The following is a 13287-nucleotide window of genomic DNA, read 5'->3' as shown; positions in this document are numbered from 1 at the left end:
CAGCTGAGGCATGCCCAGACATGTTCTGTACAGGCAGATTAGTGGTTTACCACATTCACCCCTTGTTTAAAATGAGTCCGGTGGGGTGAAGTGTCTCAGAAGTTCGTATAGGCAAGTCTCTCCGGGGGTCTTGTCTGCCGTAGTGATCGTCGTAGTGCTGGCTGCGGCGGTTCTTTTCCCGCGGCCGTTTCCCGCGTGGGCCGGAGCACCGGCGTGTCGTCTTCGTGGGTGCGGGGTCGGTGGGTGTATAAGGGTGGGTCACAGGGCCCTGGCGTGCCGTCTACTTGGGTTAGATGTGGATTCCCTTCTAGGGGTGTTTCGTGGGTAATGGTAGTGGGTAATGGTGTTTTCGGTGGCACCTGAGGGTGCGAGGTCTCATATGGAGACCGTGTCCTCCCGCCCGTCAGGATACGCCACATATGCATATTGTGGGTTGGCGTGGAGGAGGTGGACCCTTTCGACCAGGGGGTCTGTTTTATGGCTCCTCACGTGCTTCCTGAGCAAGACGGGCCCTGGAGACGTCAGCCATGGCGGTAGCGATGTCCCCGAGGTGGATTTCCTAGGGAAGACGAACATTTTCTCTTGAGGGGTGGCGTTCGTGGCGGTACAGAGTAGTGACCGTATGGAGTGAAGCGCATCAGGGAGGACTTCTTGCCAGCGGGAGGTTGGGAGGCCTCTGGACTTTAAGGCTAGCATGGCGGTTTTCCACACTGTCGCGTTCTCCCTTTCTACTTGTCCGTTACCCCGGGGGTTGTAGCTGGTGGTCCTGCTCGTGGCTATCCCTTTTTCGAGCAGGTATTGGCGCAGCTCGTCGCTCGTGAACGACGAGCCCCTGTCACTATGGATGTAGCTGGGAAAACCAAATGTGGCGAAGAGGTCATTGAGACATTTGATGACTGTGGCGCTGGTCATGTCCGGGCAGGGGCTAGCGAACGGGAAACGGGAGTACTCGTCAATGATGTTGAGGAAGTACGTGTTGCGGTCAGAGGAGGGGAGGGGCCCTTTAAAATCTACGCTTCGGCGCTCGAAGGGGCGGGTGGCTTTTATCAGGTGCGCCCTGTCTGGCCTATAAAAGTGCGGCTTGCATTCGGCACAGACTTGGCAGTTCCTGGTCATGGTCCTGACCTCCTCGATGGAGTAAGGCAGGTTGCGGGCCTTAATGAAGTGGAAAAACCTGGTGACCCCCGGGTGGCAGAGATCGTTGTGGAGGGCCCATAGCCTATCGACCTGTGCGTTGGCACATGTTCCATGGGATAGGGCGTCCGGGGGCTCATTAAGTTTCCCGGGCCGGTATAAGATATCATAATTGTAGGTGGATAATTCGATCCTCCACCGCAATATCTTGTCGTTTTTGATTTTGCCCCTCTACTTGTTATAAGTTAGTCTTAGTCCTCTGGAGTTATTGATGGCGCATCAATTTTATTAACAAAAGAATACGAGCATGCCTCTGCTGGTAGACCAATCCGTAAAGCCAGGGGGACTGGAGGTCAATCACCTTTATACCTGGGCTTAGGGGTGGAGCCAGCTGAGGCATGCCCAGACATGTTCTGTACAGGCAGATTAGTGGTTTACCACACAGAGTCACTGTTTATTCTGGGTAAGGCTCACCCACTGTAACTGTACAGAGTCGCTGTTTATTCAGGGTATCACTCACTGTAACTGTACAGAGTCGCTGTTCATTCAGGGTAAGGGTCACTCACTGAGTAACTGTACAGAGTCACTGTTTATTCAGGGTAAGGGTCACTCACTGTACCTGCCCTGGGAGTGTTTGATGGGACAGTGTAGAGGGAGCTTTACTCTGTATCTAACCTGTGCTGTACCTGCCCTGGGAGTGTTTGATGGGACAGTGTAGAGGGAGCTTTACTCTGTATCTAACCCGTGCTGTACCTGCCCCTGGGAGTGTTTGATGGGACAGTGTAGAGGGAGCTTTACTCTGTATCTAACCTGTGCTGTACCTGCCCTGGGAGTGTTTGATGGGACAGTGTAGAGGGAGCTTTACTCTGTATCTAACCTGTGCTGTACCTGCCCTGGGAGTGTTTGATGGGACAGTGTAGAGGGAGCTTTACTCTGTATCTAACCTGTGCTGTACCTGCCCTGGGAGTGTTTGATGGGACAGTGTAGAGGGAGCTTTACTCTGTATCTAACCCGTGCTGCACCTGCCCTGGGAGTGTTTGATGGGACAGTGTAGAGGGAGGTTTACTCTGTATCTAACCCGTGCTGTACCTGCCCTGGGAGTGTTTGATGGGACAGTGTAGAGGGAGCTTTACTCTGTATCTAACCTGTGCTGTACCTGCCCTGGGAGTGTTTGATGGGACAGTGTAGAGGGAGCTTTACTTTGTATCTAACCCGTGCTGTACCTGCCCTGGGAGTGTTTGATGGGACAGTGTAGAGTGAGCTTTACTCTGTATCTAACCTGTGCTGCACCTGCCCTGGGAGTGTTTGATGGGACAGTGTAGAGGGAGCTTTACTCTGGATCTAACCCGTGCTGTACCTGCCCTGGGAGTGTTTGATGGGACAGTGTAGAGGGAGCTTCACTCTGTATCTGACCCGTGCTGTACCTGCCCTGGGTGTGTTTGATGGGACAGTGTAGAGGGTGCTTTACTCTGTATCTAACCCGTGCTGCACCTGCCCTGGGAGTGTTTGATGGGACAGTGTAGAGGGAGCTTTACTCTGGATCTGACCCGTGCTGTACCTGCCCTGGGAGTGTTTGATGGGACAGTGTAGAGGGAGCTTTACTCTGTATCTAACCCATGCTGTACCTGCCCTGGGAGTGTTTGATGGGACAGTGTAGAGGGAGCTTTACTCTGCATCTAACCCGTGCTGTACCTACCCTGGGAGTGTTTGATGGGACAGTGTAGAGGGAGCTTTACTCTGTATCTAACCCGTGCTGTCCCTGCCCTGGGAGTATTTGATGGGACAGTGTAGAGGGAGCTTTACTCTGTATCTAACCCGTGCTGTACCTGCCCTGGGAGTATTTGATGGGACAGTGTAGAGGGATCTTTACTCTGTATCTAACCTGTGCTGTACCTGCCCTGGGAGTGTTTGATGGGACAGTGTAGAGGGAGCTTTACTCTGTATCTAACCCGTGCTGTACCTGCCCTGGGAGTGTTTGATGGGGACAGTGTAGAGGAAGCTTTACTCTGTATCTAACCCGTGCTGTACTTGCCCTGGGAGTGTTTGATGGGGACAGTGTAGAGGGAGCTTTACTCTGTATCTAACCCGTGCTGTACCCGGTCTGGGAGTGTTTGATGGGACAGTGTAGAGGGAGCTTTACTCTGTATCTAACCAGATAATAATTCTACGTGGAATGTGGTGTTAGAAGCAGAGTAGAGATCAGTGGGCTCCTGAGGTTTTTATTACGAGCTTTGCAGTGTCCTCGCATTATTAACACGAACACGAAACAGGCCGGTGTTGGTGGGCTGGATTCTTCATTTGGATCCTGCACTGCCGTCTCCCTGTCGTGCACCCTCTCTGTGGATGGCCGAGCGGGTGGAGTGGCGCTGATCTCGAGAGGGCCGTGCTGTGGGGTGCCTGTGGGCATGGGGTGGCCAGACATAGAACGGGGCAACTGTGCCTTGGACGGACCCCCGGCTTCGCGGTCCCTTAGTTCCAGCGCAGGGGGCTGGGTGTGAGTCTGCCCTCCCTCTCCCTGCGCCAGCCAATCCCCTCGACCCGGGACCCTCCGTCAGAGCAGTGCGGGCGCCTGGGGGGCAGAGCAGGGGCGGGGTGGCTCCATCGGAGTGTGGAATCCGGGTCTCCTGTTCCCCCGCCTCTTCCTGTGGGTGCTGATCCTCCGCTTCCTTGCCTGACTCCCACTCCGCTCTCGGTGATTCCCGCTCCGCTCCCGGAGTCTCCCGCTCCGCTCTCAGTGATTCCCGCTCCGCTCCTGGAGTCTCCCGCTCCAGTCCCGGTGATTCCCGCTCCGCTCTCGGTGAATCCCGCTCCACTCCCAGAGTCTCCCGCTCCACTCCTCCACCTGACTCCCACTCCGCTCCCGGAGTCTCCCGCCCCGCTCTCGGTGACTCGTGCTCCGCTCCCGGGGACTCCCACTCCAGTCCCAGAGTCTCCCGCTCCGCTCCCGGTGATTCCCGCTCCGCTCCCAGTGATTCCCGCACCGCTCCCGGAGTCTCCTGCTCCACTCCTCCACCTGACTCCAGCTCCGCTCTCGGAGTCTCCCGCTCCGCTCCTGGTGATTCCCGCTCCGCTCCCGGGGACTCCCGCTCTGCTCCCGGGGATTCCCGCTCCGCTCCCGGGGATGCCCGATTTGCTCCCGATATTTCCGGCCCCTTCACACTCTCCCCAGGCGAACGATCGCGGACTTGCACTGGCTCCGTCTCCGCCTTGCCCTCGCACACAGCGCAGGATCCTGCGGGCTGGGCCCGCTCGAGTGGGTTCGAAGCTCCCCCCATCTCCCCGCTCCGTCTCAGGTTAACGATGTTGGAGAGGAGGGTCTCGGCCAGGGTCCCGATCGCTGGCTGCAACGAGAGGCACAGAGTCAGTCGGTGGAATCAATTCATTGTTCGAGACCTCGCCCAACTGTACCCCGCCCGTTAGTAGCGGTCCCCGCGGGATGTGACTCTCCCCAGGGTCCCCACGGGCTCCGACTCTCCCCGGGGTACGGGTCCCCGCGGGCACCGACTCTCCCAGGGGTACGGGTCCCCACGGGCACCGACTCTCCCCGGGTTACCTGTCCCCACGGGCTCCGACTCTCCCCGGGGTACGGGTCCCCCATGGGTACGGACTCTCCCTAGGGTACGGGTCCCCCATGGGCACCAACTCTTCCCGGGGTACGGGTCCCCACGGGCACCGACTCTCCCCGGGGTACGGGTCCCCCACGGGCACCGACTCTCCCCGGGGTACAGGCCCCCACGGGCACCGACTCTCCCCGGGGTACGGGTCCCCCACGGGCACCGACTCTCCCCGGGGTACGGGTCCCCCACGGGCACCGACTCTCCCCAGGGTACGGGTCCCCGTGGGCACCGACTCTCCCCGGGGTACAGGTCCCCGCGGGCACCGACTCTCCCCGGGGTACGGGTCCCCATGGGCACCGACTGTCCCCGGGGTACGGGTCCCCATGGGCACCGACTCTCCCCGGGGTACGGGTCCCCACGGGCACCAACTCTTCCCGGGGTACGGGTCCCCACGGGCACCGACTCTCCCCGGGGTACGGGTCCCCCACGGGCACCGACTCTCCCCGGGGTACGGGTCCCCCACGGGCACCGACTCTCCCCAGGGTACGGGTCCCCGTGGGCACCGACTCTCCCCGGGGTACAGGTCCCCGCGGGCACCAAATCTCCCCGGGGTACGGGTCCCCCACGGGCACCGACTCTCCCCGGGGTACGGGTCCCCCACGGGCACCGACTCTCCCCAGGGTACGGGTCCCCGTGGGCACCGACTCTCCCCGGGGTACAGGTCCCCGCGGGCACCAAATCTCCCTGGGGTACGGGTCCCCTTGGGCACCGACTTTCATAGAAACATAGAAGATAGGAGCAGGAGTAGGCAATTCGGCCAACTCGAGCCTGCCACGCCATTCAATGAGATCATGGCTGATCATCCAAACACAGATTGGGCGACCGCTTTGCGGAACACCTCCGTTCAGTCCGTAAGGGGGACCCCGAGCTTCCGGTCGCCTGTCACTTTAATTCACCGCCCCATTCCCACTCAGACCTCACCGTACTCGGGCTCTTGCATTGTTCCGCGGAAGCTCAACATAAACTCGAGGAACAGCACCTCATCTTCCGATTAGGCACTTTACAGCCTTCCGGACTCAATATCGAGTTCAACTATTTCAGACCATAACCTCGGCCCCTATTACATTTTTGCTTATATTTTATCCACATCTTTGTTTTGGCCCTTTTCCACCCCGCCTTTTTTTTCTCTCTCCCACATGGCAGCTGTCTCCCATTCTGCCAGAATATTTCACACCGAATCTAGAGCCGTCTTTTGTCTCCACTAGTCCTATCGCCATCTCGTCTCGTTTTGAATACCTCTTAATGTCTCTTCATTTCTCTTTTGTTCTCTCCCAGCCCGGCCCCTTAATCTATTTCATTTCCTGTGCTTTTCCAGTCTTGACAAAGGGTTAGACCCGAAACGTCGACTCTAATTTCTCTCCACGGATGTTGCCTGGCCTGCTGAGTTTTTCCAGCATTTTCTGTTGTTATTTCGGATTTCCAGCATCTGCAGTATTTCGCTATCATCGAAATTCAGTACCCGGTCCCTGCCTTCTACCCATATCCCTTGATCCCTTTAGCCTTAAGAAATATATCTAACTCCTTCTTGAATATATTTAATGAATTGGCCTCCACTGCCCTCTGTGGTAGAGAATTCCACAGGTTCACCACTCTCTGGGTGAAGAAATTCCTCCTCATCTCAGTCCTAAATGGCTTACCCCTTATCCTTAGACTGTGACCCCTGGTTCTGGACTCCCCGACCATCGGGAACATCCTTCCTGCATCTAGTCTGTCTAGTCCTCTTAGAATTTTATAAGTTTCAATGAGATCCCCTCTCATTCTTCTAAACTCCAGCGAATATAAGCCCAATCGACCCAATCTCTCCTCATACGTCATTCCTGCCATCCCAGGTATCAGTCTGGTGAATCTTCGCTGCACTCCCTCCGTGGCAAGAACATCCTTCCTCAGATAAGGTGACCAAAACTGCACACAATACTCAAGGTGCGGTCTCACCAAGGCCCTGTACAACTGCAGCAAGACATCCTTGTTCCTGCACTCGAATCCTCTCGCTACGAAGGCCAACATGCCATTTGCCTTCTTAACCACCTGCTGCACCTGCATGCTTACCTTCAGCGACTGGTGCACAAGGACACCCAGGTCTCGTTGCACTTCCCCTTCTCCCAATCTATTGCCGTTCAGATAATAATCTGCCTTCCTGTTTTTGCCACCAAAGTGGATAACCTCGCATTTATCCACATTATACTGCATCTGCCATGCATCTGCCCAATCACCCAACTTGTCCAAATCATACTGGAGTTTCTCGGCATCCTCCTCACAGCACACACGCCCACCCAGCTTTGTGTCGTCTGCAAACTTGGAGATATTACATCTAGTTCCCTCGTCTAGATCATTAATATATATTGTGAATAGCTGGGGTCCTAGGACCGATCCCTGCGGTACCCCACTAGTCACTGCCTGCCACTCGGAAAAAGACCCGTTTATTCCAACTCTTTGCTTCCTGTCTGCCAGCCAGTTCTCTATCCAAGTCAATACCTTACTCCCAATCCCATGTGCTTTATCTTTACACGCTAATCTCTTATGCGGGACCTTATCGAAAGCCTTCTGAAAGTCCAAATACACCACATCCACTGCTTCTCCCTTATCTATTTTACCAGTTATATCCTCAAAACATTCCAGTAGATTAGTCAAGCACGATTTACCTTTTGTAAATCCATGTTGACTTTGTCCGATCCTGTCACTGTTTTCCAAGTGCTCTGCTATTACATCTTTTATAATGGACTCTAGCATTTTCTCCACTACCGATATAAGGCTTACCGGTCTATAATTCCCCGTTTTCTCTCTACCACCTTTTTTGAATTAGCTACCCTCCAATCCATGGGAACTGTTCCAGAGTCTGTACAATTTTGGAAGATGACCAGCAATGCATCTACTATTTCTAGTGCCACTTCCTTAAGTACCGTAGGATGTAGATTATCAGGCCCTGGGGATTTATCGGCCTTCAATCCCATCAATTTCCCTAACACAATTTCCCTACAAATACTGATTTCATTCAGTTCCTCCCTCTCATTAGATGGGGTACGGGTCCCCGCGGGCACCAACTCTCACCGGGCTACGGGTCCCCGCGGCACGACTCTCCCCGCGGGCACCGACTCTCCCTGGGGTATGGGTCCCCGTGGGCACCGACTCTCCCCGGGGTACGGGTCCCCGTGGACACCGACTCTCCCCGGGGTACGGGTCCCCCTGGGCACCGACTCTCCCCGGGGTACGGGTCCCCGCGGGCACTGACTCTCCCTGGGGTACGGGTCCCCGCGGGCACCGACTCTCCCCGGGGTACGGGTCCCCACGGGCACCGACTCTCCCGGGGTACAGGTCCATGTTCCAACGCACACCTGGCTGGCTTCCAACTTCCACCCTCCATAAACTTGGGGTCATCCAAAACTCGGCTGCCCCGTGACCTAACTCGCACCAAGTCCCGTTCACCCATCACCCCTGTGCTCACTGACCGACACTGACTCCCGGTCCGGCAACGCTTCGATTTTAAAATTCTCATCCTTGTTCTCAAATCCCTCCATGGCCCTCGTCCCTCCCTATCTCTGTAATCTCCTCCAACCCCACAATACAACCACCCCCCACCATCTCTGCGTTCCTCCAATTCTGCCCTCTTGCGCGTTCCCCCCGATTTCCATCGCTCCACCATTGGCGGCCGTGCCTTCAGCCGCCTGGGCCCTGAGCTCTGGAATTCCCTCCCTAAACCTCTCCGCCTCTCTCCTGCTTTAAGAAGCTCCTTAAAACCGACCTCTTTGACCCAGCTTTTGGTGTTGAAATTTGTCTGATTTACGTTCCTGTGAAGCACCTTGGGACGTTTTATGACATTATGGTCACTACAGCCCCTTTATTGCAAGGGGCCTGGAGTATAAGAGTAAGGAAGTCTTGCTACAATTGTACAGGGCCTTGGTGAGACCACACCTGGAGTACTGTGCACAGTTCTGGTCGCCTTATCTAAGGAAAGATATACCTGCCTTGGAGGCAGTGCAACGAAGGTTCACACGATTGATCCCTGGGATGAGAGGACTGTCCTATGAGGAGAGATTGTGTAGAATGGGCCGATACTCTCTGGAGTTTAGAAGAATGAGAGGTGATCTCATTGAAACATAGAAGATTCTGAGGGGGATTGACAGGGTCGATGCCGAGAGGTTGTTTCCCCCTGGCTGGAGAGTCTAGAACCAGGGGTCACAGTCTCAGGATAAGGGGTCGGCCATTTAGGGCTGAGATGAGGAGAAATTTCTTCACTCAGAGGGCGGTGAATCTTTGGAATTCTCTACCCCAGAGGGCTGTGGAGGCTCAGTCGTTGAGTGTATTCAAGACAGAGATCGATAGATTTTTGGACTCTCGGGGAATCGAGGGATATGGAGATCAGGCGGGAAAGTGGAGTTCAGGTCGATGATCAGCCGTGATCTTATTGAATGGCGGAGCAGGCTCGAGGGGCCGAATGGCCGACTCCTGTTCTTATTTCTCATGTTCTCGTTTATACAAAGAAGGAGTTGTTGGTGGGGATTCCCACGAGAGGGCTGAGCCTCTGACTAGGCCCCTTCTTACCCAGTCCTGTTCCGCAGTGTCCTCCCCACTCATGCCCCAACCCTAACCCCCACCCCAACGTTCCCCAGCCTCTGGGCTTCTCGGACGCCCAGCTTATTCCCAGGAACTCCCCAACTCTCTCTGCAACACCACCCCCCACCTCGCCGCAGCCCACAGCTCACCTGCCCTCTGCCCTCTGACCCAGCGGAGAGGTCAGTGAGGGTGCTGGATCCGCCGGGCTCCTCGGGGTCGACACGGGGGGGATCGGGGGCAGCAGTAGGCTGCGTGTCCGCCTTGGACTGGTGGCTGAGGCCCGTGGTGAGGGAAGGCACCTTATCTGAGGAGGAAAGAGAGAGATGATTGAAATCAGTGAGCGATCACAGGGTACAGGCAACGCCCGGTGTGGTGAACAAGAGTTACTTCGTAACCTTACGTCAATCGACGCTTCATAGCCGCTACCTCCCCCCTTAGAGCGTCACGCAATCCTTCACTCGCCAGCGTGGCAACTGTGGCCAGGTGAGCATTTTACAGTAATCATGGGGGACTTTAATCCACATATAGACTGAGCAAACCAAATTCGCAGTAATAGTGTGGAGGACGAATTCATGGAATGTATGCAAGATATTTTCTAGATCACTATGTTGAGGAACCAACTAGGGAACAGGCTATTTTAGATTTAGTACAGGAAACTTTGTGTTATCCGGAGGCTAAATGTCCGGCAAGCTCGAGCCACCGGCAAAAATCAGGAGCCGTTTTTTTTCTTTTTGTTTCTTTTCGTTGCTTTTTTCTCAACAGTCAAGCTCTGCAAGGTCTGTTGCTAAGCAACAGGGTTTGTTGATTCACACGGAGCTGAAAAGCTCCGTATGTTTCAACATTAGCGCTGGAGTGTCCGGCAGTTTTGAGGGAACGGCAGCAGCTCGGTCCCGTCGGTGCCGGATAGCACAAAGTTTCCTGTATTGTGCAATGCGAAAGGGTTAATTAATAACCTTGTAGTAAAGGGGCCTTTAGGGAAGAGTGACCATAATATGATAGAATTTTATATTCAGTTTGAAAGTGATTTAGTTAAATCCGAAACTAGGGTCTTAAATCTAAACGAAGCAAACTACGTAGGTATGCGGTGAGTTGCCGAAGGTAGATTGGGAAACTACATTAAAAGATATGATGGTAGAGAAACAATGGCTAGCATATAAAGAATTAATACATAATTTACAACAAAACTGTCTGTGTGGAGTTTGCACATTCTCCCCGTGTTTGCGTGGGTTTTCTCCGGGTGCTCCGGTTTCCTCCCACAGTCCAAAGATGTGCGGGTTAGGTTGATTGGCTATGATAAATTGACCCTTAGTGTTAGGGGGATTAAATACATGGGGTTACAGGGATAGGGTGGGATATGTGTTGGTGTAGGGGTTACGGGGATCGGGTGGGATATGTGTCGGTGCAGGCTCGATGGGCCGAAATGGCCTCTATCTGCACTGTGGGGTTTCTAAAAAAAAAAAAAAAAAATATACATTCCTTTAAGGCACAAAAACCCCACAGGAAAAGTGATCCAACCGTGGCTAACAAGAGAAGTTAATGATAGTGTTAGATCAAAGGGAGAGGCTTATAATGTTGCCAACAAGAGTAGTAAGCTTGAGGATTGGGAGGATTTTAGAATTCAGCAAAGGAGGACCAAGAAATTGATAAAGAAAGGGAAAATAGAATATGAAAGTAAACTAGTAAACCAGTGAGAGACATAAAAACAGACAGTAAAAGCTTCTATAGGTATGTAAAAATGAAAAGATTGGCGAAAATAAATGTGGGTCCCTTACAGGCTGAGACAGGAGAAATTATAATGGGGAATAAGGAAATGGCAGAGGAATTAAACAAATACTTTGTGTCTGTCTTTACAGAAGAAGATGCAAAAAACTTCCTGGAAATAGTGGAGAACCAAGGGTCTAGTGAGAATGAGGAACTGAAAGAAATTAGTGTTAGTAAAAAAAAATAGAACTGGAGAAATGAATGGGACTGAAAGCTGATAAATCCCCTGGGCCTGATGGCCTACATCCTAGGGATTTGAAAGAGGTGGCTATAGAGATAGTGGATGTATTGGTTGTCATTTTCCAAAATTCCATAGATTCTAGAACAGTTCCCGTGGGTTGGAAGGTAGCAAGTGTAACACCACTATTTAAGAAAGGAGGGAGAGAGAAAACGGGGAACTACAGACCAGTTAGCCTGACATCAGTAGTAGGGAAAATGACAGAATCTGTTATTAAGGATGTGGTAACAGGGCATTTAGAAAATAATACAGCAATAGGATTGGGCAGAGTCAACACGGAATTATGAAAGGGAAATCATGTTTGACAAATTAGTTAGTTTTTGAGGTTGTAACGAGCAGAATAGATAAGGGGAACCAGTGGATGTGGTGTATTTAGATTTTCAGAAGGCATGCGATAAGGTGCCAAACAAAAGGTTATTAAACAAAATTAGGGCTCATGGGATTTTTATTTAGTGATGTTGATTGTGGGATATGCTTTGGTCCCAGGACACCAGGGAGAACTCCCCTGCTCTTACACCAATAGTGCCCGTGGGAACTTTTACATCCACATGAGAGGGCAGACAGGGCCTCGGTTTAACATCTCAACCAAAAGACGGCATCTCCAACAGTGCGGCGCTCGCTCAGTACTGCCCCTCCGACAGTGCGGGGCTCTCTCAGTACTGCCCCTCCGACAGTGCGGCGCTCCCTCAGTACTGCCCCTCCGACAGTGCGGGGCTCTCTCAGTACTGCCCCTCCGACAGTGCGGCGCTACCTCAGTACTGCCCCTCCAACAGTGCGCTCTCCCTCAGTACTGCCCCTCCAACAGTGCAACGCTCCCACAGTACTGCCCCTCCGACAGTGCGGCGCTCCCTCAGTACTGCCCCTCCGACAGTGCGGCACTCCCTCAGTACTGCCCGTCCGACAGTGCGGCTCTCCCTCAGTACTGCCCCTCCGACAGTGCGGCGCTCCCTCAGTACTGCCCGTCCGACAGTGCGGCTCTCCCTCAGTACTGCCCCTCTGACAGTGCGGCTCTCCCTCAGTACTGCCCCTCCGACAGTGCAGCGCTCCCTCAGTACTGCCCCTCCGACAGTGCGGCGCTCCCTCAGTACTGCCTCATAGACCGGGGAGGGTTGGTGCTCATGGGGACCTGAACCCGGGGAAAGTCGGCGCCAGTGGGGTCCCGTACCCAGGGAGAGTCGGTGATCATGTCAGGTTAGGGAGGGGAGTGGAGCGGATGGGTCTGTACCTCCGCCAGCGTTCCTGGTCTCTTGTGGCGTGGGTTTCTTCTCCCCTTTCAGCTCGTCGATGATTTCTTGCATTAGATTGAATCTGTGGGGAAAGAGAACGTTTGAGAGGCGATGGTGGGCTGATAGAGAGAGAAAAGAAAGACTGTCCCAGAACCCGAGCTCGGCTAGAGGGCAGAGTGCGAGGGTCAGAGGGAACTGGGGAGTGGAGAGAGTGTGTGGGGGAGAGAGTGTGTGGGGAGAGAGTGTGTGGGGAGAGTGTGTGTGGGGAGAGTGTGTGGGGGAAAGTGTGCGGGGGTAGAGTGTGCGGGGGGAGAGTGTGCGGGGGGAGAGTGTGCGGGGGGAGAGTGTGCGGGGGGGAGAGTGTGCGGGGGGGAGAGTGTGCGGGGGGAGAGTGTGCGGGGGGAGAGTGTGCGGGGGGAGAGTGTGCGGGGGGAGAGTGTGCGGGGGGAGAGTGTGCGGGGGGAGAGTGTGCGGGGGGAGTGTGTGCGGGGGAGAGTGTGCGGGGGGGGAGTGTGCGGGGGGAGAGTGTGCGGGGGGAGAGTGTGCGGGGGGAGAGTGTGTGGGGGGAGTGTGTGTGGGGAGAGTGTGTGTGGGGGGAGTGTGTGCGGGGGAAGAGTGTGCGGGGGGAGAGTGCGTGGGGAGAGTGCGGGGGGAGAGTGTGTGGGGGAGAGTGTGTGGGGGGGAGAGTGTGTGGGGGGAGAGTGTGTGTGGGGAGAGTGTGTGTGGGGAGAGTGTGGGGGGGAGAGTGTGTGTGGGGAGAGTG

The 13287-nt window shown here is 54.5% G+C and overlaps 1 protein-coding gene across 1 annotated transcript; it reads right to left on the bottom strand.

The window, feature by feature from the left end:
- Positions 1–3337: 3337 nt before the first annotated feature.
- On the bottom strand, positions 3338–12605 carry LOC147094622 (uncharacterized). Its single transcript, XM_085973942.1, has 3 exons — positions 12524–12605; positions 9449–9603; positions 3338–4475 (listed from the first exon to the last, which is right to left on the bottom strand). Exons 1-3 carry the CDS (start codon positions 12594–12596, stop codon positions 3429–3431), a joined length of 1275 nt encoding a protein of 424 aa, XP_085830068.1. The 5' UTR covers positions 12597–12605; the 3' UTR covers positions 3338–3428.
- Between the last annotated feature and the right edge of the window lie 682 nt (positions 12606–13287).

This window comes from Somniosus microcephalus, unplaced genomic scaffold (assembly GCF_052327205.1).
Source record: "Somniosus microcephalus isolate GS21.2 unplaced genomic scaffold, FLI_Smic_1.0 unresolved_chr1, whole genome shotgun sequence".
Lineage (NCBI taxonomy): Eukaryota > Metazoa > Chordata > Chondrichthyes > Squaliformes > Somniosidae > Somniosus > Somniosus microcephalus.
The sequence above is the reverse complement of the archived record's forward strand: the minus strand, read 5'-3'. Positions and strand labels throughout refer to the sequence as shown.